This window comes from Carassius auratus, chromosome 11, assembly GCF_003368295.1.
Source record: "Carassius auratus strain Wakin chromosome 11, ASM336829v1, whole genome shotgun sequence".
NCBI classification, from domain to species: domain Eukaryota; kingdom Metazoa; phylum Chordata; class Actinopteri; order Cypriniformes; family Cyprinidae; genus Carassius; species Carassius auratus.
In genome coordinates, this window is record NC_039253.1 from 7,661,718 (window position 1) to 7,687,661 (window position 25,944).

Genomic DNA, 25,944 nt, shown 5'->3' on the forward strand with positions numbered 1-25,944 from the left:
CTGAGTATAAAGAATATTTTAATCCATTTTATAAACAACATTTAAGTAGCAGCATTATTCAGTAGATTCTGAGGTATTTTCTGAATTCACAGAGAAATTCACTCCCCCATCTTGTTCCATACACCTCCCCACACAAACACACACACTGACAGACAGACATTCATAGTAACTAAACATGCGCGCACGCACACACACACACAATTCAAACAGTCAAACATCCGGAGTCCTGTGTCCATAGTTGTGTATGGTAGAGTTCGTAGGGCTCGCTCTTAGTGGCTTGTAAGGCTGGCACTCTCAGTGGTGCAATTTTGGCTGTAGAAAAAGGCAATGGAGAACAATTAATATGAAAAGAACAAATATTAACATCAGTGTTAGAATATTAGGTTACACTTTATTTTAAGGTGTCTTGGTTACATTGTAATTATACATTTAAGTATAGAGTAATTAATTAACTACATGTACTTACTATATAGATAGGATCAGGGTTTGACTTAAGGTTATTTGCATGTACTTATGCATAACTAATTGTAACTATAATAGTAATTAAATGTAACAAGGACACTTTAAAATAAAATTTAACAGAATATTATACCCATTCCTCCTCAGCATCACATGATCTTTCAGAATTTACTCTAATATGCCGATTTGCTCCTTTCTTATGTGCCAACCTTTTGAACAGTAGTGTTCCTCATTACCTTTTCACACTGCAGATCCTTGTAAAACACTTATTCAAACGAACCCTCATATTTGTGTAGAATTGTCTAATCTGGTTATGCTTCCATAACTAAACCCCCGCCCCCCAGATTTTAAGAATTGTATCTTTTTTTTTTTCTTTTTTTTTTTATGAGTTGAACTTTGTATTCATTAGTCAACAGTTTTCAACCTCAAGCCATTGAAACAGAATAACAGGAAGAGCAATTAACTTAATTACAATTCATAGAAACTGACCTTTCTAGTTTGACAACAACAGATAACTGCTGAAGTATTAGACTAATTTGACCGTATTTAAATCCATATATATTTTACATCTACATTATTCAACATTTGAAGTAGATCAATAAGAGTTCCTATGACAAGCACACATTTTGGTTTTAAGTTTTAGGACAACTTTGATGAAAGGTTTTGATCCACTTCATATGTTGACTACTGCTTTTGGATTTAAATGTAAACCAAACACTGAAGAGAATTTAAATTATTCTGGTGTATTTTTCGCTTTATTGGTGAAACTGCTTGTTTTCATCTTAGCAGATGAGTTTGAGGGTAACAGTTGAACGATATTAAGTACGCATTTACAAATCTAAATGTTCGCTCACCTTTTGTGTGCTGAGTTTCTTTTCCCCTCCTATGGAGAGCCCTGACCCTTTGCTTTCTTTCCAGGGATAGAAGCCAGAATGAGGGGAAGTGGGCAGCCGGTGGGGTTTGGAGGGTGGAGAGGAGCCGCTGCCCTTCCGTTTCTTCCCCAAAGCCTTGTGATCAAAGCTGGCCACCCTGCCATGCAGGCCTGAGTCCACTCCTCGGCTGTGTGGGGCAGTGTCTGGGGGCGAGTGGCGGCTCGGGGGGTGAGTCCTCTTAAAGGCCCATGAGGATGGTGTGAGTTGGGGACGAGGCTTGCTTCCCGGTGAAAGCGAGCCGTTGGTTTGTCCGTGAGAGGCTGACGGTGGCGTTTTGCTGATGAGGGGCCGCCCCTTGTTGTGAGACACACAGTTCTTGTCTGGGCTTACAGCGTCCGACTCCTCAAAAGAGGCTTTCCGTTTGCGCAGAGAGGCGGCGTCCGGTGTGGTCGCCCGCTCTGCTTCCCTGAGACGCAGCTGCTGTTTGTTGGGACGGCTGGATGAGCTCTTGGGCCGGCCGGGGCCCGACTGAGCAGGGGCTCGACCGAGTTTAGAAGGTGGGGCCGTTGACTGGCCGCCCCCAGAGTTCTCGGACTGACCGTAAACTTTGCTGGTGGAGGAACTCTGCGGGTTTGTCTCCTTGCCTGGTCCGTGGGAAGAGTAGAAGGAAGTCTTGAGAGAAGTCGAATTGTGACTTCCTGCTTTCTGTTTGGAATGCTGGGAAATGGAGGAAGGAGAGGCAGGAACGGCTGCAGGCTTAGCTGGGGGACTCTGGGAGTGAGGAGCTGGTGCTTGAGGTATTTTTCTGTGAGTAGGAGAGGAATCAGGGGACGTGAGATGAAACATTTCCTTCCGCATGCAGTGCAGGGAGTAAAAACACAGCTTTGTCAAACAGAAACAGGTTTTGTTAGGGACTGAAGTGCTAATGGAGATTAAACTTAGAGCTACTCTGATGAAAGAAACACAATAAAGCTACTGGATCAGGCTCAGAGTAAGTGATGTGTGAGTGAATCTTACTAAACCTGTCGAGAACATGTCCCGCTTACATTCCACCCCAAAATCAAATGGCAATTTGATTCCAAATTTATATTATTGCAATGCATCTATAGTTTTACTTGAAGTTGCTGTAATAGATATTTGTTCAAATGAGCACAAATAAATGCAGCACAAACGCATCGTACCTTGATTAGCTCTTAAAAACTTTTAAATAAAATGTTAAATTATATATTTAAACATTTTGAAATTTTTACTATTTCAGAAAGGTCCTTAAATTTACATGAACATTCTGCAACAATAAATAAAAACACTCTTTGATGACTTAGTGGAAAACCAGGCAGAAATATTACTTGGACATAATAATAATACACATCAAGGCTGCATTTATTTGATCAAAAATACCAGAAATGAAATATGATGATGACATAAAACAATGTTTTTCTATTTTAATATATATAAAATCTTATTTATTTCTGTGATGTAAAGCTGAATTTTAGTCTTCAGTTTCACATGATCCTTCAGAAATCATTCTAATATGCTGATTTATTATCAGTGCTGGAAACTGCTTAATATTTGTTTTGGAACCTGTGATACTTTTTTTTCAGGATTCTTTAATGAATAAAAAGTTAAAAAGAAGAGCATTTATTTAAAATAGAAATCTTTTCTAAAAATATACACTACAGTTCAAAAGTTTGGGGTCAATACATTTTAATTTTTGTGAAAAATTTAAACTTTTATTCAGCAAGGATGTGTTAAATTGTTAAGAAGTGATAGCAAAGATTTATATTGTTAGAAAAGATTGATATTTTGAATAAATGTTTTTCTTTTTAAGTTTGATTCATCAAACGAATCCTGAAAAAATAATTGCCGTTTCCAAAAACATATTTGGCAGCACAATTGTTGCCTACACTGATAATTCTAATAATGAATCATCATATTAGAATTATTTATGTAGAATCATGAGCCACTTTATACTGGAGTAATGTCTGATGGAAATGTAGCTTTGTATCACAGAAATAAATTATATTTAAAAGTATATTAATATAGAAACCATTATTTTATATTGTAATGACATTTTGCAAGATTAATATTTTTTTTCTGTATTTTTGATCAAATGGATGTAGTCTAGATGAGCAGAAGAGACTTCTTTAGAGTAACAAGACTTACTGATCCCAAACTTCTGACTGGTAGTGTATATTTTTAATATACGTAAGACGTTCATTAATCTTCGGAACTGACACATTTAAGACCCAGAAAGTTAAGGGACATCATTAAAATATTCAATGTCACATCTCAAAAGTCACTACCTTACTACCTTTCGGGGTCTTGAACGTGTCAGTTGCATTGCTGTCTATGAAGGGTCAGAAAACGCTCAGATTTCATCAAAAATATCTTCATTTGTGTTCCGAAGATGATACTTATAAACTATGCAACAATGAAAATCATATGACATGTTTTGTAAGATTTTCACAAATGCAATGCTTGCTTTCAAGCATTTTGTTGACATCATCACCCCACTGTTTGTATCTATGACAGGACGTATGTAAAGCGGTTCTTACTTCCACAGATGGGCGCTGAGGTGATTCTCCACCATGGCACTCATGGCAGACCGCAGATGGTGCAACCGTCGATCGAAAGTGAAGACACCATGACCCAGAGAATGACTCCCAAATGAACAAAGCTGTAGCAGAAAGGCCAGATATTTACACTATTACTCGTTCTTTCACTCATTCGGTTAAATCTGTTTGAGAAGTCACAGTCATGTAAAGACCACAGACGATGTCGTGTAACGTCTGAAACCCAGTTCACAACTACGCAACTTTGCTAAGCAGTTACTAGGAGTTCATTCATATCTCTGTTATAGAGATGCTTGCTTTATACTAGAGCACACTTGTATAACTCTTATTGCATGGTTTTTAAATAATAATTCGATGACACTGTGAAAGTGTTTAGCTGTACCGCGGCTGGTTTGGGATGCCATGGAGTTGAGTGCCAGTCTGCGAGGTCATCAGTCCCCTCTGCTTCGCTCTCATCTCCTGAGATGTGGGTCTGGGTGAGAGGTGAGTGTGGCCATGTGCTGGCATCCTCCAGATGAGGTTTATCCTCCTCCACACTCTCAGACGATGTGTGTGTTCTGCAACACAAACAGATGAACAGAAACAAACAGGCAGTCACACAAAATGTATGCGTGTGTGTATAGATTTTTAAATATTGAATATTTGGCTTGATATGATAAAGGATAAATATATAATTTATACAAATGACACAAAAATATTATGATTAAAATATTCATATTTTTAATTGTTGCTTTTTTTCCCGTATTGATGTTTCTAACCTAAATGCAGGGCTGTTCATCAGAGGTCTCCGGCAGAGAGGGGGTACAGGTGGGTCTCTGGGAGGTTCTGGGCTTACAGTCGGAGCAGCTGAACTCTCGGGGGCCTGAGATACCCGATCGCGAGCCTTCGAACTCATCTTCAGCTCTGCCACCAGCTGGTCGAAGTTTTTACTCCTGCCTTGCACCTTCCTGCGCTGATGAATGGAATGAATCTGGAGGACAGATGATGTATTGTTTTATTTTTTTTGTAGCAGCACATTTTCAGGGAATCACATCATTCATAAAACGTACGTTAACTGGCGAGGGCAAGTGCTTTCATCATGAATTGTGGTTTTGGATTTTGTAGATTAGGCAAATATTAAGAGACTGTGTAGTTTTAATAAATAATTTAGAGGAAGTGCTCAACCCTATGACTGCAGAAAAAAAAAAAAAAAAAAAGTGATATTCTCACGCTATGCCCCAAAAATCATTTTATATAACACTTGTCTGTCCTAGATTTTGAACATCTAGCTGTAGAGCAAGACATTTATTTTTCCTTTACTTCTTTAAAAAAAAATGCATATCAATTATTAACTTTGAGGTTGAAAACTGTAAATATTGCATGATTTTAATACACTTTAGTAACCCTAAAACAGCTTCATAATCAGTCCATATATTATAACACATGAATATGAGAGCAGTAAGAGAGGTCATAATATTCTTTTATCAATTAAATATTTAGTTTTCTTATTACAGATTTTTACTTAAACTTTCTCATGCAAGTTCATGTACAGAATTTATCTATTACAATGTTTTAGTAAATAAAAAACAATAACTATTGCTGTTTATATATTGTTATATTTGTATTTTAGCTACCAGGACTATAGACAGCCAACATCTACTGATTTAACAAAAACCTGAAGTCATGCTTTTCAAATGAAGTGAGGCTTTTCCTGTAATCCCTTCCCCATTTCCTGTCAGTCATGTCCGCTGAACTTCCTGTCTGTCTACACACTGAAACCAGCGTCCACTGAATGGCTTCAATGCTCTGAAGGCGAGATAGATTTTCACTACTACCACAAGACAGCAAAAAAAGGAGCAACAATTCAGCTTTCCATGATATTCTGGGACTGAATGAAGAGCAGTATTTAAGATGTGTTCACTGTGACATGTGGAAGTGAGGGCCAACTCACATTGCAGGTCAAAAGACGAGTACAAACTTTCTTTCTCTCAGGGTCCAACACACCACAGTGTTTGTCAAGGTCACATTCTTTTTCTGCAAGAAAAAGCATTTTTTCACATATATATATACTTGGTAAATGCAAATGTAGCCTAATGTTGATTTTTCAAACAAAGGGCCACAGTAAGAACTTACTGGGGACCATTTTGTATGTTTTCGGCCCACGGAGATGTCCGGAGGTGACAGGGGCCGAGGCAGCCTCGCCTCTCTGGGATGGAGGCCTCTCAGTTGAGGAAGGCCGATTGGGCGACGGGCCTCCATGTGGCCATGGGGGGTCTCTGTGAGTAGGGGGAGGGGAGCTCCGCGTGGGTTCGATGGGAGGCGGCTGCTTAAAAACAGCTGATTCTGAATGACCCGAGTTTGAAGGTGAGTGCCTGGAGGAAAGATTGTCATATTTATGTAAATTATACAGATTGTATATGATGCTAATAACCACAGATTACACTGACCTACATCATATTTGCTGAATGAATACTTGTTTCTTACTAATTTTGAGATGCTGATTCCAAAAATAGTCCTTGTTTTGCTGTAGCACATCATTTTGTAGCTTTTTTTTTTTGCTTTCAACAACCATTTGTAAAGTAAAGTCTTGTATTGTCACTTAGCCACCAGAAAAACTGCCACAAAAACATGATTCCTGTCTTCATCTGAGCCAGGACACAACTGAAACAATAATGTGTAGAAAATTGTTTCAGAATCATTCATGCATTTGAAAATCTTCAAAGAATCGAACAAATCAATTCTCATCTGATTTTCATATGTACGTATGATTTCAAAGACATTTTATGCCTAATCCTGATCTCCACTTTTTACACTCTTTTTCAGACAGTGAGTACAAAGTATACATTTTTGAAAAAGCGTTTTAAAGAGATAGTTCTCCCAAAAAAAGACAATTCTGTCATTAATTACTCACCCTCATGTCGTTTTAAACCCGCAAGACATTTGTTCATCTTCAGAACACAAAGATATTTTGAGTTATTTTTATTTTCTTTAAGCACAAAATATATTCTCGTAGCTTAATAAAATAATTGTTTAACCACTGATGTCACATGGACTATTTTAACTACCGTATTTTTCGGACTATAAGTCACACTGGACTATAAATCGCATTTATTTAGAACCAAGAACCAAGAGAAAGCGCCAAAAAGCGCCATTTTCCCCCTTTCGCCATGGGAACCTTATGAAGTGACGTAATTACGTGACGTGAACATCATCTGCAAACTCCGCGGTGAAACCAGGGTGAAACCTGAAGCGCGCAAATCATTTTTATTTGCCAACAAAAATAAGCGCAAAAGAACACGCGAAGCAGTTTCCCGATTTGTTACATGACAGTGGAGTCAAATTATATTGCAAGTATTTTCCAAATTGTATTATATTGTTGGGGGAAATCACCTTTTTTTCTCTTTTTCATCAAACCGCAGTTTTTGTAAGTTCACACAATTTCATCGCATAAAATTGCAAAAATATCCCGCATATTCCATCGCATTTTTTAAGAAAACGTGCCGCAAAATCACAAAAAAAAATATCCACATTTTTCTGGAGGGACTGACAAAAGCACTGAGCAACATAGAGCGCCCTCTGTCTCTTAGTTAATTTCTCTTGGTTCATGTTAATTTTGATAAATAAGTCGCACCTGACTATAAGTCACAGGACCAGCCAAACTATGAAAAAAAAAAGTGTGATTTATAGTCCGGAAACTACGGTATGTGCTTACTACCTTTTTAAGCCTTGAAAGTGTCAGTTGTGTTACTGTTTATGCAGGGTCAGAGAGCTCTCAGATTTTACAAAGAATATCTTCATTTGTGTTCTGAAAATGAGCAAAGGTCTTAAGGGTTTGGAACGACATGAGGGTGAGTAATTAATGACAGGATTTTCATTTTTGGGTGAACTGTTTTCTTTACAGTAGATACATATATATAATTTTGTGAGAGAGAACAAAACAAACAAACACTGAACTTTTAATCATCAAATTAGGTAAAATTAGGACTACACTTGAGACCCCGTTTTAACATTGACAAACAAGATCATATTAGTAAATCTTACCAAACTCCATCTTTCGGCGGTTTCGAGTGTCTGAACTGAGGCGGCGTTGAGGGAGATTGAGGAGATGCCCTCGGCGGCCCGACATTCTGGTTCCTGCCACTCCAAGAGGATGGCGGGGGGTGTCCATGACGGGGCCTCTGCTGCTGAGGTGGGGTGGAGCGGAGGTGTGCATAGAGCTTACCCAGAGGGCCGTGTCTCTTCTCGCAATGCTTCTCGAATGCCTGAGGCTTCACCACCTGACTGCAGTGACCGCAAACCACCAGATAGAAGTCATCCTGCCCAGGATAATGACCGAAGATGGACATATCTGCAGAAGCATACCAAACAATAGGGAAAATTTACTTTGTTTGAAAAATGAAAGCACAAAGAATGTTTCCAAATGCACTCAACAAGAAAGATTAATTCTGTGTATTTAAAGCATTGTTTGAGAACTCAAACTACCGAAAATGTTTCTATAGTGCCTACTAGTAATATTCCAATATTTGTTCATCTTAAAGGGTAACTCATCCCCAAAATGAAAATTACCCCCATGTTGTTCCAAACCCATAAAAGCTTTGTTCTTCTTCAGAACACAATTTAAGATATGGATGAAAACCGGAAGGCTTGTGACTGTCCCATAGACTGCCAAGTAACTTACACTGTCATGGTCCAGGAAAGTATGAAAAGCATTGTCAGAGTAGTCCATCTGCCATCTGTGGTTCAACCGCAACGTTATGAAGTGACGAGAACATTTTTTTTTTTTTTTTAGTACGTAAAGAATACAAAAATAACTTTATTCAACAAGTCTCTTCACATCACACAGCACCACTTTGGAGAACATCCACATGAATGCAAACTAAAGACAAATCTTCTGTGTCAGCTGCGACACAAGGTTACCTTTTTATGTTTATTTACGCTTTGATTTGAACAAAAACACTGCATTGTCCATTGTCTAACACAGTGGTTTTCAACCTGTGGGCCGCGGTGGTATTGCAGGTGGGCCGCCAATTATTTTCTGTTCATTTCTAGTCCATTCTAGGGCTGTGCGATTAAAAGAAAACGTCCTAAAATCACGATTTGAGCGTGCGCGTATGCCTAACTCCAGGTTCACACACTGTCTGTGATGCGCCTTTTTTCTGAGCCAATGTTGACGGATCAGAGCGTTCTCACTGCGGTAAAAGGCTAGAAATAAAAACGTGCGAAAATAATTCATGTCTAACACATGAGCATAGAGTGAATTTGTTAGTGAACAGGATGCAGTTAAAGTGAGAGGAGACACGTTTTAAGTGTGCACACTCTCTCCTCGCAAAGCAGCGTGTAGCCTATCTGAGTAAGCACGACCGGTTTTGTGACAGAGCAAAGGAAATCTGCTGCGAACAGAGAGATTCGCACTCATGCATTATTTTAATGTGCTTTCGCGTTATATTTATGCGCTCTCACTGCTGGCCGCATACACATACTGTATACACACTGCAAACACCTGAGGCACCGCTACAATTAATGAGTTCTATGAACAATGCATGGCAAAAAAGAAAAAAAAGTCCCTGTATACAGGATTTTTTTTTATTTTATTTTTTTTGCCACAAGTCTATAAATTTTTTTACATCTTCACTATAGTGATAATTTTGACTTATGTCTGTTCTAGAGATGTTACAACTTTTTGATAAAGCTCTGATTGTTTTTCTTTTGGAAATATGTTTCAAATTAATCCTGAATGCATTTATGACTGTAAAAGCACAATTGCAAAATTGATCAAAAAAATCGCGATAGTTTTTTTTTTTTTTTTTTTTTGTCCATATCGCACAGCCCTAGTTTATTCAATAAATATGGTTTAAAATCTAGCTTCTGAGTACTAAGTTATTAACCCAACAATAGCGGGGTCAGTTAATTTTTTTGAAGTGGGCCGCGCAAACATATGTGTTTGGTTGTGTGGGCCGCGAGTTGAAAAAGGTTGGGAACCACTGGTCTAACATGTCTATTATACACCGATGAGGCTGTTTATAAAAGTTAAACCTAATAGCAAGAACTAACATGTTTTTTAATGTAAAAAAAAGTTCTGCACTAAATGGCTTTGTGTTCATACCATTGTGTGTCCTCTTGAAATCAAAGGAAACCCTACCCTCTTTCCTCAGTGTCATGGTTTCCACCGATTTTTTGCCATTCTTGCTGTATTCATCTCCATCGGACCCTATGAAAAATAAGAAGGAATAGTTTGTTAGAACGGGTACATTAAACATGACCATTATAAAAGAGCAGACTTCCATGCATTATCATCACTGCTTCAGTAACACAGCTCAATATGGACATTTTATATGAATCCAATCTTCTTAACCCATTAATTCACTGATTTATAACCATATAAACTTTGAGAAGGATGTGTGCTCTTCAACAATCAGACCTATAATGGGCTCTTCTAAGGTGGACAAGATTTGGTCCAGAATATGTGGTTCCATTCTTATATGCAATATATTGAGTCAAAACTGTGAGAAAAGGGACCCACGTTGAATTAAGCATAATGTGGTGTTTAATGAGACTCTTAATATGAGATCCAGTCAATAGTTTAGGTTTTATTTTCCAAGATTTTCAGTGTAGAATGCAATCTGTGAAACACAAGCTCTTCTGTGGGTGGGGCCAAAATAAAAACTACCTGCATATGATCCCTACACTATTGACTGCTTTGATAACGTGCCACCGACAAAAGGAGATTCGTGGTTTAGAACGGAGAGCGTCCGTTTTATTTGAAGTTCCAAAGCGAACGTAGAACATGTTCTATTATGACGACAGAGAGAGAGAGAGAGAGAGAGAGAGAGAGAGAGAGAGAGAGAGAGAGAGAGAGAGAGAGAGAGAGAGAGAGAGAGAACAAGCGCGTGACCCGGCCGGCGCTAGGACCCCGCAGGTTCTTTGTTTGGGTAACATGGGTCGGGATGCCGTGCCTTTTCCACGAAAAATAAAGCACATCCGTGAGACTCTTTGGTGGTGGATGGAGAAATAGCGGTGACGAAGTGCTCACTCACCCTCCGATGCTGTCAGGTTGGTTCTTTCGGTCCAGACGCTCCAGCTTTGGCCCACGAAATCATCGAGACAAGGCACCCGCCGTTCCAGAGCAGCCATTACTTTAACTGCGCGTTCACGCACCGCCATCATCACTGCGCGGCAAGGCGCTGACGTCACAATGCGCGCCCCCGTGGGCGCAGGGGGAACACGCGTGCGCGCGCACTTGCCATGCTAAATGTTTGAGGATTTTTTCATGTGGTTTTTATTCATTTTATTTGCATTACTAATACTTTGTTTAACAGTATTTTATGGGACGAAGCCACAAACCCTTTACAGATTTGTAATGCAAATTGAGTGCATTAATAGGAAACTGAATAGAAATATTTCACATTCTTATTATATGAAAAAATATGAAAATATATTTTACCTCACATAAAATAATTATTACTTTATAAGCGTTGTGGTATTTTTTATTTTATTTTTATTTTTTTACATTAATTGTGAACCTGGACCACAAAACCAGTCATAAGGGTCAATTTTCTGAAACTGAGATTTATACATCACCTGAATAGATAAGCTTTCCACTGATATATGGTTTGTTAGGAATCTGTGGGTGTAATAATTATAATAAACATTCAGTTGTCCAAATTAAGTTCTTAGCCATGCATATTACTAACAAAAATTAGGTTTGTGGTAGGAAATGTATATCTTCATGGAACATGATCTATACATAATACCATAATGATTCTTGGCATAATATCGATGATTTTGACCCATACAATGAATTGCTATTGCTACAAATACACACGTGGTACTTATGACTTGTGGTTCAGGGTCAAAATTAAGCATATGGAAAACAAATAAATGATGGATTTTAAAATAGTATTAATTTTGTCTATGTTTAGATTAAACTTTAATCGTTGGAGTTCTAGTTGTATGCAATGGTTTGTGATTTTGCCTTTTTGTTGTTACCTTCGGCCCAAAAGAAAGGTACGTGACACCAGTGTCATTTAGTTGATGAATTTATTACGTTTACAATACTACCATCTAGTGGTTATGCAGTAAACAACCGCCTTTCGGAAATGAAACACGAACCAATATACACAGCTCTCCTCTTTTAACACAAACCAGAACTGCACACAACCTTCTGGAGATTTTCCTCCTGAACTTATGAGATATAAAACACAACAACAAAAATGTGCCCTATATTTTCCAAAAGTCACAACCAAATTTGAGTATTGTTTCAGGACAAAATTTAATCAATATGTGACCTGAGAAAAGTCTTTTAAATGGCAATTTTGTTCTCTTTAATCACAAGTGTGTACAAATTTCTTATACTATAATCATTTCTATTAATTATTTAATGTGTTTAAGTCTAAAAAGTTTAGATGTGGCATCGAATGGTTTAATTTTAGGATAAGGACAACTACTGAGGATATGAGGATATAATAATAATAATAATAATAAACATTTGACAATTTAGATTGAAAAAAAAGAAAATAGGGAGTTTTTTTTTTTACCAGAACATAAACTGCACACAGGCGATCACGGTTCCCGAACAATCATTGTATTTTTAAGATTTAACTAAATGCAATCCCCCTCAAACATTTCTTTCTTTAAAAATAAGATGGTAAAACATGCCACAGATGCACAAAATGAAATGTACTTTCATTACATATAAACATCAACCCATGTGATAAAGATGCTTCATTTACAGTGTCAAGTCAAATAACAGCCAAATACAAATAAAGACAACATTCCTACTCCAAACAGTAGAAAAACAATTAAACAAGTGTTTCCTTCTGTCGAACAATGTCTAGTGTTGAATAGTTAACATTTTTTCCTGATAGCAAATGAAATATGGCCTTTGGCATAGCCATTTATTACCAAATACCACTTCATAAAGAGTCAACACAAACATTTAAAATAAAGGTTACAGATGGATGAAACTGAGACAATTCTGAAATGTTTTACTTCCCTGACAAATGTAAGGTGACATTCTATCAAGAACCAATAAATAGTTATTAAAAACGACAAGGAACGACAAGTTTTAAATGTCTAGAGCTATTAGATAGGAGTGTGTTAGTGTTTTAAGCGTTTCTCATGAGGTCTGATTGTAGTGGACATTTAGAGTTACCGAAATGCAGGTCATCTTCATATCAAATTAGACAAATTAATAATAATGAAAAACATCAATAACCTAGAACAGGTTTACTTCTGAGTTGTAATCGCAAAGCTACTGGTCTAATAAAATTTGGTTTTCTTTTTTTCCTGCTTGACAAAATTAACTTAGGACAGTGCCATTAAACAAGACACTAAAATACAAAAAAAAATGGATATCCATAAAGAATTCAGCTTTGAGCATTTATAATGTAGTGTACTGCATATCAAAGTGTAGTTTTTTCAAGATGCGTCGGCATGAACAAACGGTGATGTCCTCTGATTTATGAACAAATGGAGAGGAGAGGAAGGAGCCCGTCTTGTCTAATTAGGAGGTGGAAACTCCTTCCTCTACGTTGGGCGGTGGATTGGCCGGCTTATGAAATGGAGTCTCCTTGTAGATGAACCAGCAGTTTCCTGCCCACAATAACAGGTTTAGGAATCCAAAGAGCTGGAAGATGCAGTAAAGAGAAAGATTCATGTAATACTTCAACTGCTCATTTCTGAAATGCTCATTTACTTACAAATGAATTACTAGAATGAGAATGAGAATCAGTTATCACAATGGACTACACTTTATTCCCACTGAGATTATTTGTTAAAATGTGATGCAAGCAATTTTAACATGAGCTGCAAGTGGCAGGGCCAAAAAAAGAAGACCGACACAGAAAAGAAGAAACTGTTGAATAAAGTTATTCTTTGTTCAAAAATGATTCTTTATAAAATTACAGTTGAACCACTGATGTCACATGGACTATTTTAATGATATGATTGCTGCCTTTCTTGGCAGTGTTGCCAAGTCCTCGGTTTTCTTGCTTTAACTGTTTCCATGTTTTTTTTTTCAAGTTTGTGGGCTGAAGTGACCTCAGCAATGTTATATTTAGCCCCTGGAATGTGAATCATAAAACAAGTATGTAGGAAAATGAGTGGATTTGTTGTGAAAACCTGGCAACCCTGCTTTCTGGGCCTTGAAGGTGTCAGTTGCATTGCTCATTGATTTAATCAACAGGGTCTTAATTTGTCTTTAAAAGATGAATGAAGGTCTTGCGGGATCAGGACGACATGAGGGTTAGGAATTAATGACTGAAATAAAATTTTTTGGGTGAACTATCTCTATCAATGCAATGCAATGACGTATGGCCAAACAAGTAAACCTAAGCTGCTTCAGTCCTGTAAGTGGCCATCTTGAGATTTTACTAATAATATAAAGCTTATTCTTGTATTTACTTCATAAAAATGGATAAATTGAAGGTGGACATTTATAGTAATAGGCCTTTTACTGGCTAAAAAGTGTGAATTATCAATCGCACAACAAAAGGATGCTGCAGATTTTCCGATTTTCCATCAAAGTTTAGATCATTTCGATAATTTAAAAGTCTTAGAAATGTGTGTATAAACTATAAACAAGTATGCTTTATATGATTAAATATTTGTCCATAATTTCAAATCAAATAATTAGGTAGTATAAATAGTTTGTAGGTTTGGACAAAACCAAAAAGCAGTAAAAGTAGGAAATGTGAACTACATCATGTATACATAACCTGCATAATAAAACAAATATTGCACAATGAAATGTGCTAGATAATAACCAGGCTTCATTTTAAATAAACAAGAGCAGAACGAACAGTTAGTAATCGTTCTTACCACAGAGGAGTTGAGACGACCCATGGAAGGGTAGGTCTTCACCACACAGTGATCTTCAGGAAGACATGCCTTTATTAGATTTTCAGGATTCGTAGAATATTTGACATCGGTTAAACCCTTTCCCCAGGCGGAGGAGCAAACCAGCCACAAGAAAGCAAAGATCCCAGTAACAATCAGATCCTGGAGACGAAACAGAGGAAAGTTTGGGATATCAATCCTTATTCATGGGAATGTTAGGGATAATGACATTCGGATAAGTGGCTGTCAAAAGGAAAAGCACAAATGTAGGCCAACAGATCACTTGAAAATCATAAGTGTCACTTCAAGCATGTACAATATTCAAAATGAATAATTAATGTTTTCTGTTAAAATTAAAATTTCATTACTGAATTGGTTAATGTAAAAATTGCTGTTTTGTATATATATATATATATATATATATATATATATATATATATATATATATATATATATATGTAAGTCGCTTTGGATAAAAGCGTCTGCTAGATGCATAAATGTAAAATTTTATATATATGACAATTCTGAAATTGAATGAAGCACTTTTTTAATACTTTGAAAATGTTTGCAATTAAATTATTTTAAAAATAAATAAATGTACATACATTTTTTTAATAAAGCTCTTATTTGCAACTATATGTACAGCTATAAAAATATTTAAATGTCTACTGAATAAAAAAAAGAAAGAAAAAAAAAAACTCAAATTGGTTGGCCACAAATTAATAAACTAAAATCAAACCAATTTAGAAATTAAATGACATTTTATTTAAACTTTCACAAATATTCTTCATCACAAAGATAATTTTATTCCAAACGTTTCATGATGTTCATGACGAGTGGATCTAAAGCAAAACAGAACAACTCCACGGATATTAATGACATTGATATTATCACAGTAATATTTCCAAATAAAACTTGAGTGACGACTTACAATTGTTGGGCCACGGTTAGACTCCCTGTAAACCTGCTGGTAGCCCAAGTACAGGATGATGGTGAAAGTACAGTAGAGAAAGCCCAAGACGCCCACACAGACGAAGAACTCAGCCGAGGAGGAGAAATCTCCCTGCAGGTAAGTCGCGTTCGTGCTGCTATTGCAGTGATGAATCTCATATGACTTACTCGGAAGCCTAGGAAGAGGAAGTCACATGTTCACTAGGGCTCAGTTTATGGTCTCTTCAGTTAACCTTCACTTTCTTCAGTCAACATACATATGGATCACTCATTGCATGACTAACAGCAGGGCAGCATTTTAACATAAAAAAGGCACTTTCACTTAGAAATAATAAATATAGTAGAGATCTGGATGCTTTACCTAAAAGGATATCCAAAATCAGCAGTAACCTGGTCTATTTTACTTCCACAATTAAGAGTGAACTGAGTTGATCCAACATAGCCACCGGTGGTGGCAAAGGCACATATGGTGAAGATCTAGAAACACAACAATCATCATAATTAGATCATAATGCATCGGCAAGCATTTGGCTGTTTTGATATTATAAGCACTGAATCAGTGTCATTTTAGTATAGTCAAGACACTTTTAACTTTTTTATTAAAGTTTTGAATTAGTTTTCTTTTCTCATTTAAAAATGTAATTGTGTTTTCTGTAAGTTTTATTCCTTTTTATTTCATCACATTATGTGTGATCAACATATAAACTTTTTTGTGCATGAAATTATTTTCAAGAATCAAGTTTGTAATTTTCCACAATTTTCTGAAGCATCAAATGTAACACACAGATGCAGTCCAATTAGTGACAGTTTAACATACACAAAAAAGCATTTGTGTGTGGTAATACCTGATTTCTCATCATAATCTTCATCCAGACAAGCCCTACATCTGTAAATGATCCTTAAACACTTTTGCCCTCACTGACTCACACATATCCTGGCGCGTGGATCGCTGCTTTCCTTTTACAAACACTCCACTTCCACACAGGACATGGCTTCTACAGACATTCGTGAGAGTAACTACAGTAGCGCAACTTTGATTTACAGATTCTGCTGGAATTTTTCTCAGTGTTCTCCGAGTCAGTCTTTTCTTTCTTTCAAAGGTGTTTTACTTTGGAAAAGTGACAGGATTCATGGCAATCATGGAAAAGTAACTTTTAAGAGCCATACAGTGAAACAGAAGAACACTGTGGATCTTAGATTTGGCGAGGAGCTAATAGGAAAAACCTCATATTATTTCAAACCATCGGAAAGAATCTTTATATTTTTGGGTGAACTATACCTTTAAAGACCGCTCTACTCACAGCCTGAGTCATTGGAAATGAGGAGCACATATTTAAACCTAGTTAAAGTTCAACCTTTCTTTTACTTTTCAGCTACATATTAAAGAATTGCAACTTTGCAAAGACTGTTTGATCACTGAAGCGTCTCTGAGGAACCCCTGTTTAAGAAACAATGAGGGATCTTCTGAGAAGCAGCGGCTGTTATACAGGAGAAACAATAGTGGGATGCAGAACTTCCCTCCAGAACAGAGTCCTTTGTGAGAAATCTATTTTCAATATGCTGCTGTTTAAAATTGGTGAATCTAATAAAAAAAAAAAAGTCATGTGGTTTGTGAATTGTTAAAGGCAGGGTAGGAGATCTTAAAATAGGTCAATTTTTATTATTATTATAAACATAAAATTATTAATTGTATTTAAAACAAATAAACCTTACACTGTCCAATAGAAATAGTTTTCTCCTTTCTTTAAACCAGCTATCTGATCCTAAGACACATCTGTCTGTATTGCACCCCAAAGTGATAGTAAAAATAGCCCTACATTTTTGCTGCCAAGAAAATCCGAGAGTGGTTGTGCGATCCTCACCCCGGCAAGACTTTGGCTTCATTCCTGTTGAGCGTGCGGTGCAGGTGCTTGGCACAGAGAAGCACAGTGGGCCAGCTGAGGGTGCCTGGCACCAAACAGAACCACATGTTGTACGGGTGCCACGTTCATGCTGGAATGCACACCTACACGCAGCAAGTCACGTTTAAAGAGCGCCTTTGTGTGAATGAACCTTCCAAGACACCAACGTCAACATGATCAGAGGTTGGTTCACCGGTTAGCAACCGAAGCTTCCTCTCCACTATTGCATTACTGCTGGGAGATCGGTGTTGAGGTGGTTAAACGCAAAAACATCACTGACTGCAGACACATGCTGATTTTGGAGGGAGTGGCTGCCATTCTAGCTTTACAAGTAAAAATGTGTCAAACCGCCCATTTCCTCTGATTTTATTCAATTCAGGACATTCTTGAGAAAAGTGCTTATGAAGGCATATAAGCCAATTTCTTCCTCCACATTTAAAGACTTTTTATGCAACTAACGTCAGACGTGATACACCTTCAAGAAGCACAAATGTGCACGACCAGATTTTTAAAATATTTTTGGATCCCTTTATTTTTACAAAAAAGTAAAAACAGTAATATTATAAAATTCTTACAATTCAAACAACTACTTTCTATTTTTAAAGGTGTAATTTATTCCTGTGATCAAAGCTGTACTGAAGCATTATTACTCCAGTCTTCAGTTTCACATGACCCTTCAGAAATCATTCTAATATGGTAATTTGGTGTTCAAGAAAATGTCTTATTATCATCAATGTTGAAACCAGCTGTGCTGCTTCATATTTTTGTGAAAACTGTGATACACTACTATCCAAAATTTGGGGTTAAGATTTATGTTGAGTCAAGACATTTATAAAAGTTATAAAATATTTCTGTTCCAAATAAATATTGCGCAAAAATGCAGCAAATTATGCAGCATAAACTTTCAATATTGATAATAAGAAGAACAAAATTGGGCGTACTTCCTACTGTGTGAAAGAGGAACAAAGGTTTAGCTGGTATAACCTACACGGAGATAACAGCATCATTTACACCTTATGACCTCGTTTTATCTTGCACGGTGGGTTTGCCTTGTCTGGAATTATTTCTGTTGAGCTTGTGAATCTGTAATGTGTCCCCAAAGCAGCACCTTTGCAGTCTGGATTAAGCTGCAGAAATGACATTACTTCCATACGAAGGATCCAAAACAACACACTACTGTGTTCAATTACACCTTGCCTTTGGCCGACACCTTGCACCTTCACCTTGCAAAGACAAAGCAAAATTGTGAGCAAAGTGCAAATGTTCACAAAGGCTCAGGCAAAAGTGAAAGAGATGTAGACATTCCAGGTGAGATACACACACACACACACATATATATATATATATATATATATATATATATATATATATATATATATATATATATATATATATATACACACCTCTAGATCTACACACAAACACGTACAAATACATACACGTATATAGTATACACACATACACGTATGGATATTAATTCAGTTAGTGAACATCTATTAAACTGCATGCTATTTGAGCAACAGCAGCTGGGATTCTTTTCTGAAGATACAACATCACTTCTAAAAATGATCTTGGCTGGTTTTCAGTGCTATCGGATATTTACGCCAGCGAGTATACACGTAGTGTTTCACATATCAACACTGAAATTTGTGGCAGTTAGTTTCTACTTCCGGCCTTCTAAACCATTTTAGACTCACTGGATCGAATTTTTGTTTAGTCTATGACTGAATAGCAGACAAACAAAAATATATTAAGCTCACAAGCCGAAGTAGTTGAAAGCTATATTATTTTACCATAAATCTATTCTTGATTCAGCAAAACTTCATTTTAGATCAGATCAGACACATTAAAAACGAAAGTTAATTTCATATCCAGCCTGATTTCTTAGTAGGTTAATGAGTTCCAGGCCTAGTTACCCACATCAGTCAGAAACACCTTGCAGATGGGTGTGTTTTATAGCTTGTATAGCCTAGATTTTCCATTGTTTGCACTGGTATATATACAGAAGACTCTTAATGCGTATGTGGCAAACAGGACTGTGCTGGTTGCTCCTACTGCTGTTAATGTAAACTTCACTTAATTCTCAAGGGACTGTGCAAGGCTGGACTTGTATAAATTTGCATGCATTTGTATGTTTGAGATGAGTTCTACAGCACATATCCAATCACATGACACAGCTAAAGATGTCTATATGTTAAAGGACCTAAACAGTGGATGATATAGCAATTTTGGTCCATTATTATGACATGGGTGTTGCCCCTTGACAAAACAGCACCATATGTGACTGCAGCGTACTTGTATTATCGTGTAAGATATATTTATATGATTAAAAAAAAGCGTTTAAATACATTTATAACTATCGATCCACTCTTATAATGAACGTGCTATCAAGAAGACACAATGTGACATTTGGGTCTGTTGAGTGATCGCAGAAACTCACCCACTCCAGGACTCGGATAAATCCCAGCGGCTCTTTCAATGGTCCCAAATCCAGACTAAACCCCGACATGACTTTCTGTAAATGGAGAAATTAAAGATGAAAGGCTCAACTTGATTTTTCCTCAGTGGAAAAGACGAAGATCAACAAACTGTTGCTAGTTTCCTACCTGCACGATTTCCATGTTTTTATGATGACGCTGATAGTAAAGACTTCGATTAAGGGATAGTTTCCGAGTTTGTTATTGACAGAAGAAGAAGACACGAGAGTGACATTCAAGGCTTTCGACAGAGGGAACACAGGACTTACGTCGACCAGCTTGTCAAACTTTCAACAGTGAGTGAGACACGTGATTTCAACTTTCACGGGTAAATTCACCGCGGTGTTGCCAGATCTCCCAAAACCCTGCACAATAAGCCCAAATAAGATGAAGTTTTTTTGCTTACAGTTAATAGTTTGATTTGTTTAATTGATGTGATTTTATAAAATGTTTAATACATATATATAATATTAAATAATATTTTATAAAGTGTTATAAATTCACCTCAAGTGTATTTATAATAAACATAATAATTGTTATTAATTAATTACAGAAATATATTATAATTATGGGCTATAATTACCAATTTTTCCTATAAAAAAAAAAAAAATCAAAATGTTTTCAAAGTTAAAAGCGCTGTATGTAGCCCCTCCTCAGACTTGACGCACACGCAGGTTGCCAGATTGATGACGCCAACAGGAAAACGCACACTTGACGATAAATTCTGGCCCAGAACATATATTTTCAAAGAGGAATAACTGATTGTAGCAATGTTTTTCAGATAAAAAAGTACTATGTTAACTCAGCATTTTTCTTAAATATCTCCAAACATATTATGGGATTTTTTATGCTTTAGAAAAGTCAAAAACATACATACAGGACCTTTAAATTGTATTTTACTGAAAACATTTTTTTTAATTATAATATATTTTTTCCTAAATAAGTACACAGTGTTTTATACACTTAACCTGGCCGATTAAAATGCACACACACACACACACATATATATATATATATATATATATATATATATATATATATATATATATATATATATATGCATACATTAATTGTTGTAATAATATCTTGATTGTCATTGGTTTTACTTGAGGCTGCTCTAAATTTTGTGGCAAAATGATTTGAAAGATGGATAAAAGTTTTTAGATCAGCTGTTAATTGAAGATCATTTAATTTCTGTTATAATTTGCTGACTTGTATTTTGGGTATTTTCGTGTCAGATTTTTATTATTATTATTATTATTTTATATACAAATTCTGTATTTGTGTTTAACAACGATAATACCTGTTTGTTATTTGAAGAAGTTTAATAAAATATAAAAGACATGAATGCACTAAAGTAAGCAGAAATATGTGAATAAAGTGGCGATTAATGATGTTAAAGTTATTTAGAATGCAGCTGCTACAGATAACAGCTACTAGATTTGGTCATCATATGGCTCAATAATCACAACCAGTATGTTTTTAAGGCTTCTATGATGGATTCCGTAAAGTAGGAACCTAAATTGAAATGAAAGGCTTTTGTCGGGCGATTATGAATGAGCACTTCCTGTACTGTTGAAACTAGCAAACTCACCCTCCACTGCAGAAGGTAAGACATTTACAACAAACACATTATGATGTTGTGCTCAACTGCAGTAAACCGCAGATCAGCGGACAAGAGCGTCTGGGACAACAGAGTATATTGTGTAAAGTTATTTTTTATCGGCCCGTGTGTTGTTTATTTAGTAGTAACTTAAACCGGTTAGCTAACGTTAGCTTATGTGTATGTGTTCTCACATGGTTTTTGTCAAAATAAACAACAATCTGTATAAAAACTTTATAGTAAAACTGCTTATCGCGGCTTTTCAGAGTTTAGAAAAGTGCATGTATGGAAGTAAATACGACGGGAGTATTATTATACAGCTTATCTAAGAATGATTTGAGTTGAAGTGAAACATGCCTTGTCATTGAGGAAAAGGTGGTTCGACCAATCAAATAGACAGTTTAGTCTTAGCCCCGCCTTTTATATTAAAATTGTCCAATCAGTATAAGGGCTGCTCGTGTTTGATTGGTTGTGAACTCCAGTGCTAAGATCGCGTCTCTTTCATAGCAAGCTGTTTCTTTGTTTGTTTTTTTCATTACATTTAAAGTTAGATAATCTAGTCTGTTCTTGTTTATTTTTATAGATTTGCATTTCAAAATGTTCCTGACAAGATCCGAGTATGACAGGTAAGATGATGAATGCCCTTTATCTATGCTTTACTCGTTCACTGACTTGAATGTTCAGTCAGTTGTGTTTCTTGTTTGTGCTGTCAGTGGCTTCTCATATATCTATGTATTTTTAGGATATTTACATATCTCTTTGTAAAATAATAATTACAGCATGTAATGCCACACTCTTGTCAAACTTTCACTTTCAGTTTTGCTTTGCTAATATAATAACAGCATTGACTCTAAAATTTAGTAGAATATTTTAGTAAAGTACATTATGATACAGATTTGAATGTACTTACCATATCCCATAAACATCTTTTTCCATCCTCAGAGGAGTGAACACTTTCTCCCCAGAGGGAAGGCTTTTTCAAGTAGAATATGCCATTGAAGCGATCAAGGTACACTTCTTATTAGTAGAATAATATGTCTGAATTTTCTCGGTTGGTAAGAAATGAACGCTAGGGCTAATATTTTTGGGTCTTTCCAGTTGGGGTCCACAGCCATTGGCATCCAGACATCGGAGGGAGTGTGTCTCGCTGTGGAGAAGCGAATAACCTCTCCTCTGATGGAGCCCAGCAGCATTGAAAAGATTGTAGAAATTGACACTCATATTGGTATGGAACATGCTTAAAATAACACATTTTCCACGTGCATAAGTATAATAAACTAGTTGTGAAGGATCATGTTCATTTTTCAATACAGGCTGTGCTATGAGTGGCTTAATAGCTGATGCAAAGACTCTTATTGACAAAGCAAGAGTGGAAACACAGGTCAGTGAACGGTTTCTTCAAAATCTGTATCGTCACTGCTATGATTACCGGTAATCAATGGATCTCATTCATAAATACAGTGTTCTTACAACAAGTGGCATATATTTTAAGAATTCTTGTGTTTCTGCAGAACCATTGGTTTACCTACAATGAGACGATGACAGTGGAGAGCGTAACACAGGCTGTGTCTAACCTCGCTCTGCAGTTTGGAGAGGAGGACGCTGACCCTGGCGCTATGGTTTGATTAACATTGTATCAAATCATTTTTCAGTTCTCTGCAGGATGGTTGTAGTCTGATTTCAAATATCCACCTTTTCCATAGAGCCGTCCTTTTGGCGTCGCTCTGCTCTTCGGAGGTCTTGATGAAAAAGGACCTCAGCTGTAAGTACACTTTCTTTGTCTTTTAGTAATGTTTGTAGTATTTAGTTATCAAAATATACAGCAATTTGTTTACATGGGTATTTGAACATTTAATAATTTGGCTGATTTTGGTCATTTTTAATGTTTACCCTGCTAACGATGTATATCCCAGAGAACAGGAATGCACTATTCATTTAAATAAAACCAAAATCATGATAGTGCTGAGATTTATCAATAAGTGCCAAAGCTGTGATTTAATTAAATGCATGCACGGGGCATGAGTGCAGCACTTTTGTAATAATAAAATGTTTTTATAGTTATAATGATTAAATAATAGCAGCGTTTTTGTTGTTGTTGTTTTGCATTTTGAATAGCAAATTGTCTAGCCCTACAAGAAATTAATATAAAAAAAAATATCATCCCTATTAAAATGTAGGTTTTTATTTACTTATTATTTATTTACTTGCTAAATTTTGTAAAGTATGTAAATCAGACCAAACTTCTTTTAACAGATACCACATGGATCCTTCAGGCACTTTTGTGCAGTGTGATGCCAGGGCCATCGGCTCAGCATCTGAAGGAGCTCAGAGCTCTCTGCAGGAGGTTTACCACAAGGTACATTCACCCACTCTTTCTGCTTCATCTCTATTTCCTCTTTAAGGTTTTATGATTAAGTTAATGAGGAAAAAGTAGTTGACTCAGTTTCAACGCTTAAGTTAAATGCGAAACTCAGTATACTTTAAAAAAAGCACAAACTTCTCTTTTCATTCATATCTAGTTACCCATACAATATGAACATTTGCTCACAAGCAGTCTATCCAAGATATAGAGGAGTTTGTTTCTTTGTCTGAACAGATTTGGAGAAATTTAGCATTGCATCACTTGCTCACCACTGGATCCTCTGCAGTGAATGGGTGCCGAGGGGTGTCCAAACGGCTGAGAAAACATCACACTAATCCACACAACTCCAGTCCATCAATTAACATCTTGTGACGTAAAAAGATGTGTATTTATAATAAGTTCGTCAGTAAGACACTTCAAACTGTTGATTCAGGCTAAAATACATGCCCTCTATCCATAATATTGCTTTCACCAATAAAAATTTTGTTTTTTGAATCAAGAGAGAAATATGCAAAAGCACAGTTTACAAGTGAATACCGTCCTAAACAAATATATGAGGCCAACTTTTTCACTGGAGGAAGCGTAATGGATAATGGACTGGTATTTTCACCAGAAGTGATGCATTCAAGCACAAACATGCAGATTTTTAAATATGTTAACTGATGGGCTGGTGTCATTGTTGTGGCATTTTTATCAACTGGTGGACTCTCATTCTGATGGCACCCATTCACTGCAAGAGATCCATTGATGAGCAAGTGATGTAATGCTACATTTCTCAAAATTTCTCTATAAGGCAAACTCAACTCCACAAACCTGTGTATGTAGCAGAGTCTAAGCGGTAACTGAGCCATCTGATCCATAAAGCCAAAGTCCGATTATTTCAAAAGGCTATTCTCACAGAGCAAAGTGTTTCTCCCGATTGAATACTAGAGCAGCAAAGTGAGCCACATGCTTGGGAAATAAGAGTCCCTTTTTAAATCTACCCCACCCATCTTCCCGTTCCAGTTTGTCATGCCTCTACTAGTGTAACTTTAGTCACCAGACCTCCCATGTGATCGTGCAATCTAATAAGCAGCAGCCTGTGTCCAAAAGACTTCCCCATAAATGTAATTGCTTCGAAAAAATTCCAGGCTCAAATTAAGCATTGATTTCACTGCCTTTCCCCACCAAATTTTCATAAATAAATTATCTTTTTCAGTCCATGACGTTAAAGGATGCCATTAAGTCTTCTCTCACTATCCTGAAACAAGTGATGGAGGAGAAACTCAATGCCACTAACATTGAGGTAATACACAAGGGCATTACCTCATATGGTCATGTGAAATATAATTGAATTCAGAAGTATATGAAGGTTTTGACTATGTCCACCTCTCTGCCTGCAGCTGGCCACAATAGAGCCCGGCAAGACCTTTCACATGTACACAAAAGAAGAGCTTGAGGATGTCATCAAGGATATCTAGAGCTGAATGGAGCTCTGCAAAGCCTGACTGATGTTTAATACGAAAGATCCAGTGTAATTTTGTGTGAATCACCACACAGCGTTTGCATACGTAATACTCTGGCTGCATCCTACGGTTTGCCTGTTCAGACAGGAATTGTGTCTTTATACTTTTTTTTTCCCCCTCTGTCAGTCCCAAAATTTCTATAGTTCTCTACAAGCACAGAACAGCAGATCTTGTAGTTGAAAATACATGGGGGGGGGTCCTTTTTGTTACTAATCAGTGCGTTAATAAACTGTTGTTGAAAAAATTGTTTTATTTGTGGTTTTTTTTTTTTACAAGACTACATTCATAGGCTAATAGTAAAAATAAAGACAATAATAAATATGTATTCAAATATATTCATATATGCTATTATAGGTGAACTTGGTTAATTTGTGTGGAAGGAAAATATTATCATTAACTATATATGTGACTCTGGACCACAAAACT

The 25,944-nt window shown here is 36.5% G+C and overlaps 3 protein-coding genes across 3 annotated transcripts; 1 reads left to right on the forward strand and 2 right to left on the reverse strand.

The window, feature by feature from the left end:
- On the reverse strand, nucleotides 1-11,138 carry atxn7l2a (ataxin 7-like 2a). The gene is made up of 10 exons (XM_026275175.1): nucleotides 10,918-11,138; nucleotides 10,023-10,091; nucleotides 7,925-8,231; nucleotides 6,017-6,255; nucleotides 5,835-5,917; nucleotides 4,663-4,874; nucleotides 4,287-4,461; nucleotides 3,887-4,008; nucleotides 1,314-2,136; nucleotides 1-312 (listed from the first exon to the last, which is right to left on the reverse strand). Exons 1-10 carry the CDS (start codon nucleotides 11,045-11,047, stop codon nucleotides 295-297), a joined length of 2,178 nt encoding a protein of 725 aa, XP_026130960.1. The 5' UTR covers nucleotides 11,048-11,138; the 3' UTR covers nucleotides 1-294.
- Nucleotides 11,139-11,903: 765 nt separating this feature from the next.
- Nucleotides 11,904-20,367, reverse strand: sypl2a (synaptophysin-like 2a). The gene is made up of 6 exons (XM_026275177.1): nucleotides 20,178-20,367; nucleotides 20,012-20,086; nucleotides 16,032-16,147; nucleotides 15,651-15,846; nucleotides 14,702-14,881; nucleotides 11,904-13,508 (listed from the first exon to the last, which is right to left on the reverse strand). Exons 1-6 carry the CDS (start codon nucleotides 20,190-20,192, stop codon nucleotides 13,386-13,388), a joined length of 705 nt encoding a protein of 234 aa, XP_026130962.1. The 5' UTR covers nucleotides 20,193-20,367; the 3' UTR covers nucleotides 11,904-13,385.
- A 1,174-nt stretch (nucleotides 20,368-21,541) lies between these two features.
- Nucleotides 21,542-25,762, forward strand: psma5 (proteasome 20S subunit alpha 5). Its single transcript, XM_026275176.1, has 10 exons — nucleotides 21,542-21,657; nucleotides 22,235-22,277; nucleotides 22,594-22,660; nucleotides 22,750-22,876; nucleotides 22,965-23,032; nucleotides 23,163-23,270; nucleotides 23,355-23,413; nucleotides 23,905-24,007; nucleotides 25,212-25,298; nucleotides 25,396-25,762. The coding sequence occupies exons 2-10, from the start codon at nucleotides 22,249-22,251 to the stop codon at nucleotides 25,471-25,473; spliced, it is 726 nt and encodes a 241-aa protein (XP_026130961.1). The 5' UTR covers nucleotides 21,542-21,657; nucleotides 22,235-22,248; the 3' UTR covers nucleotides 25,474-25,762.
- The last annotated feature ends 182 nt before the right edge of the window (nucleotides 25,763-25,944 follow it).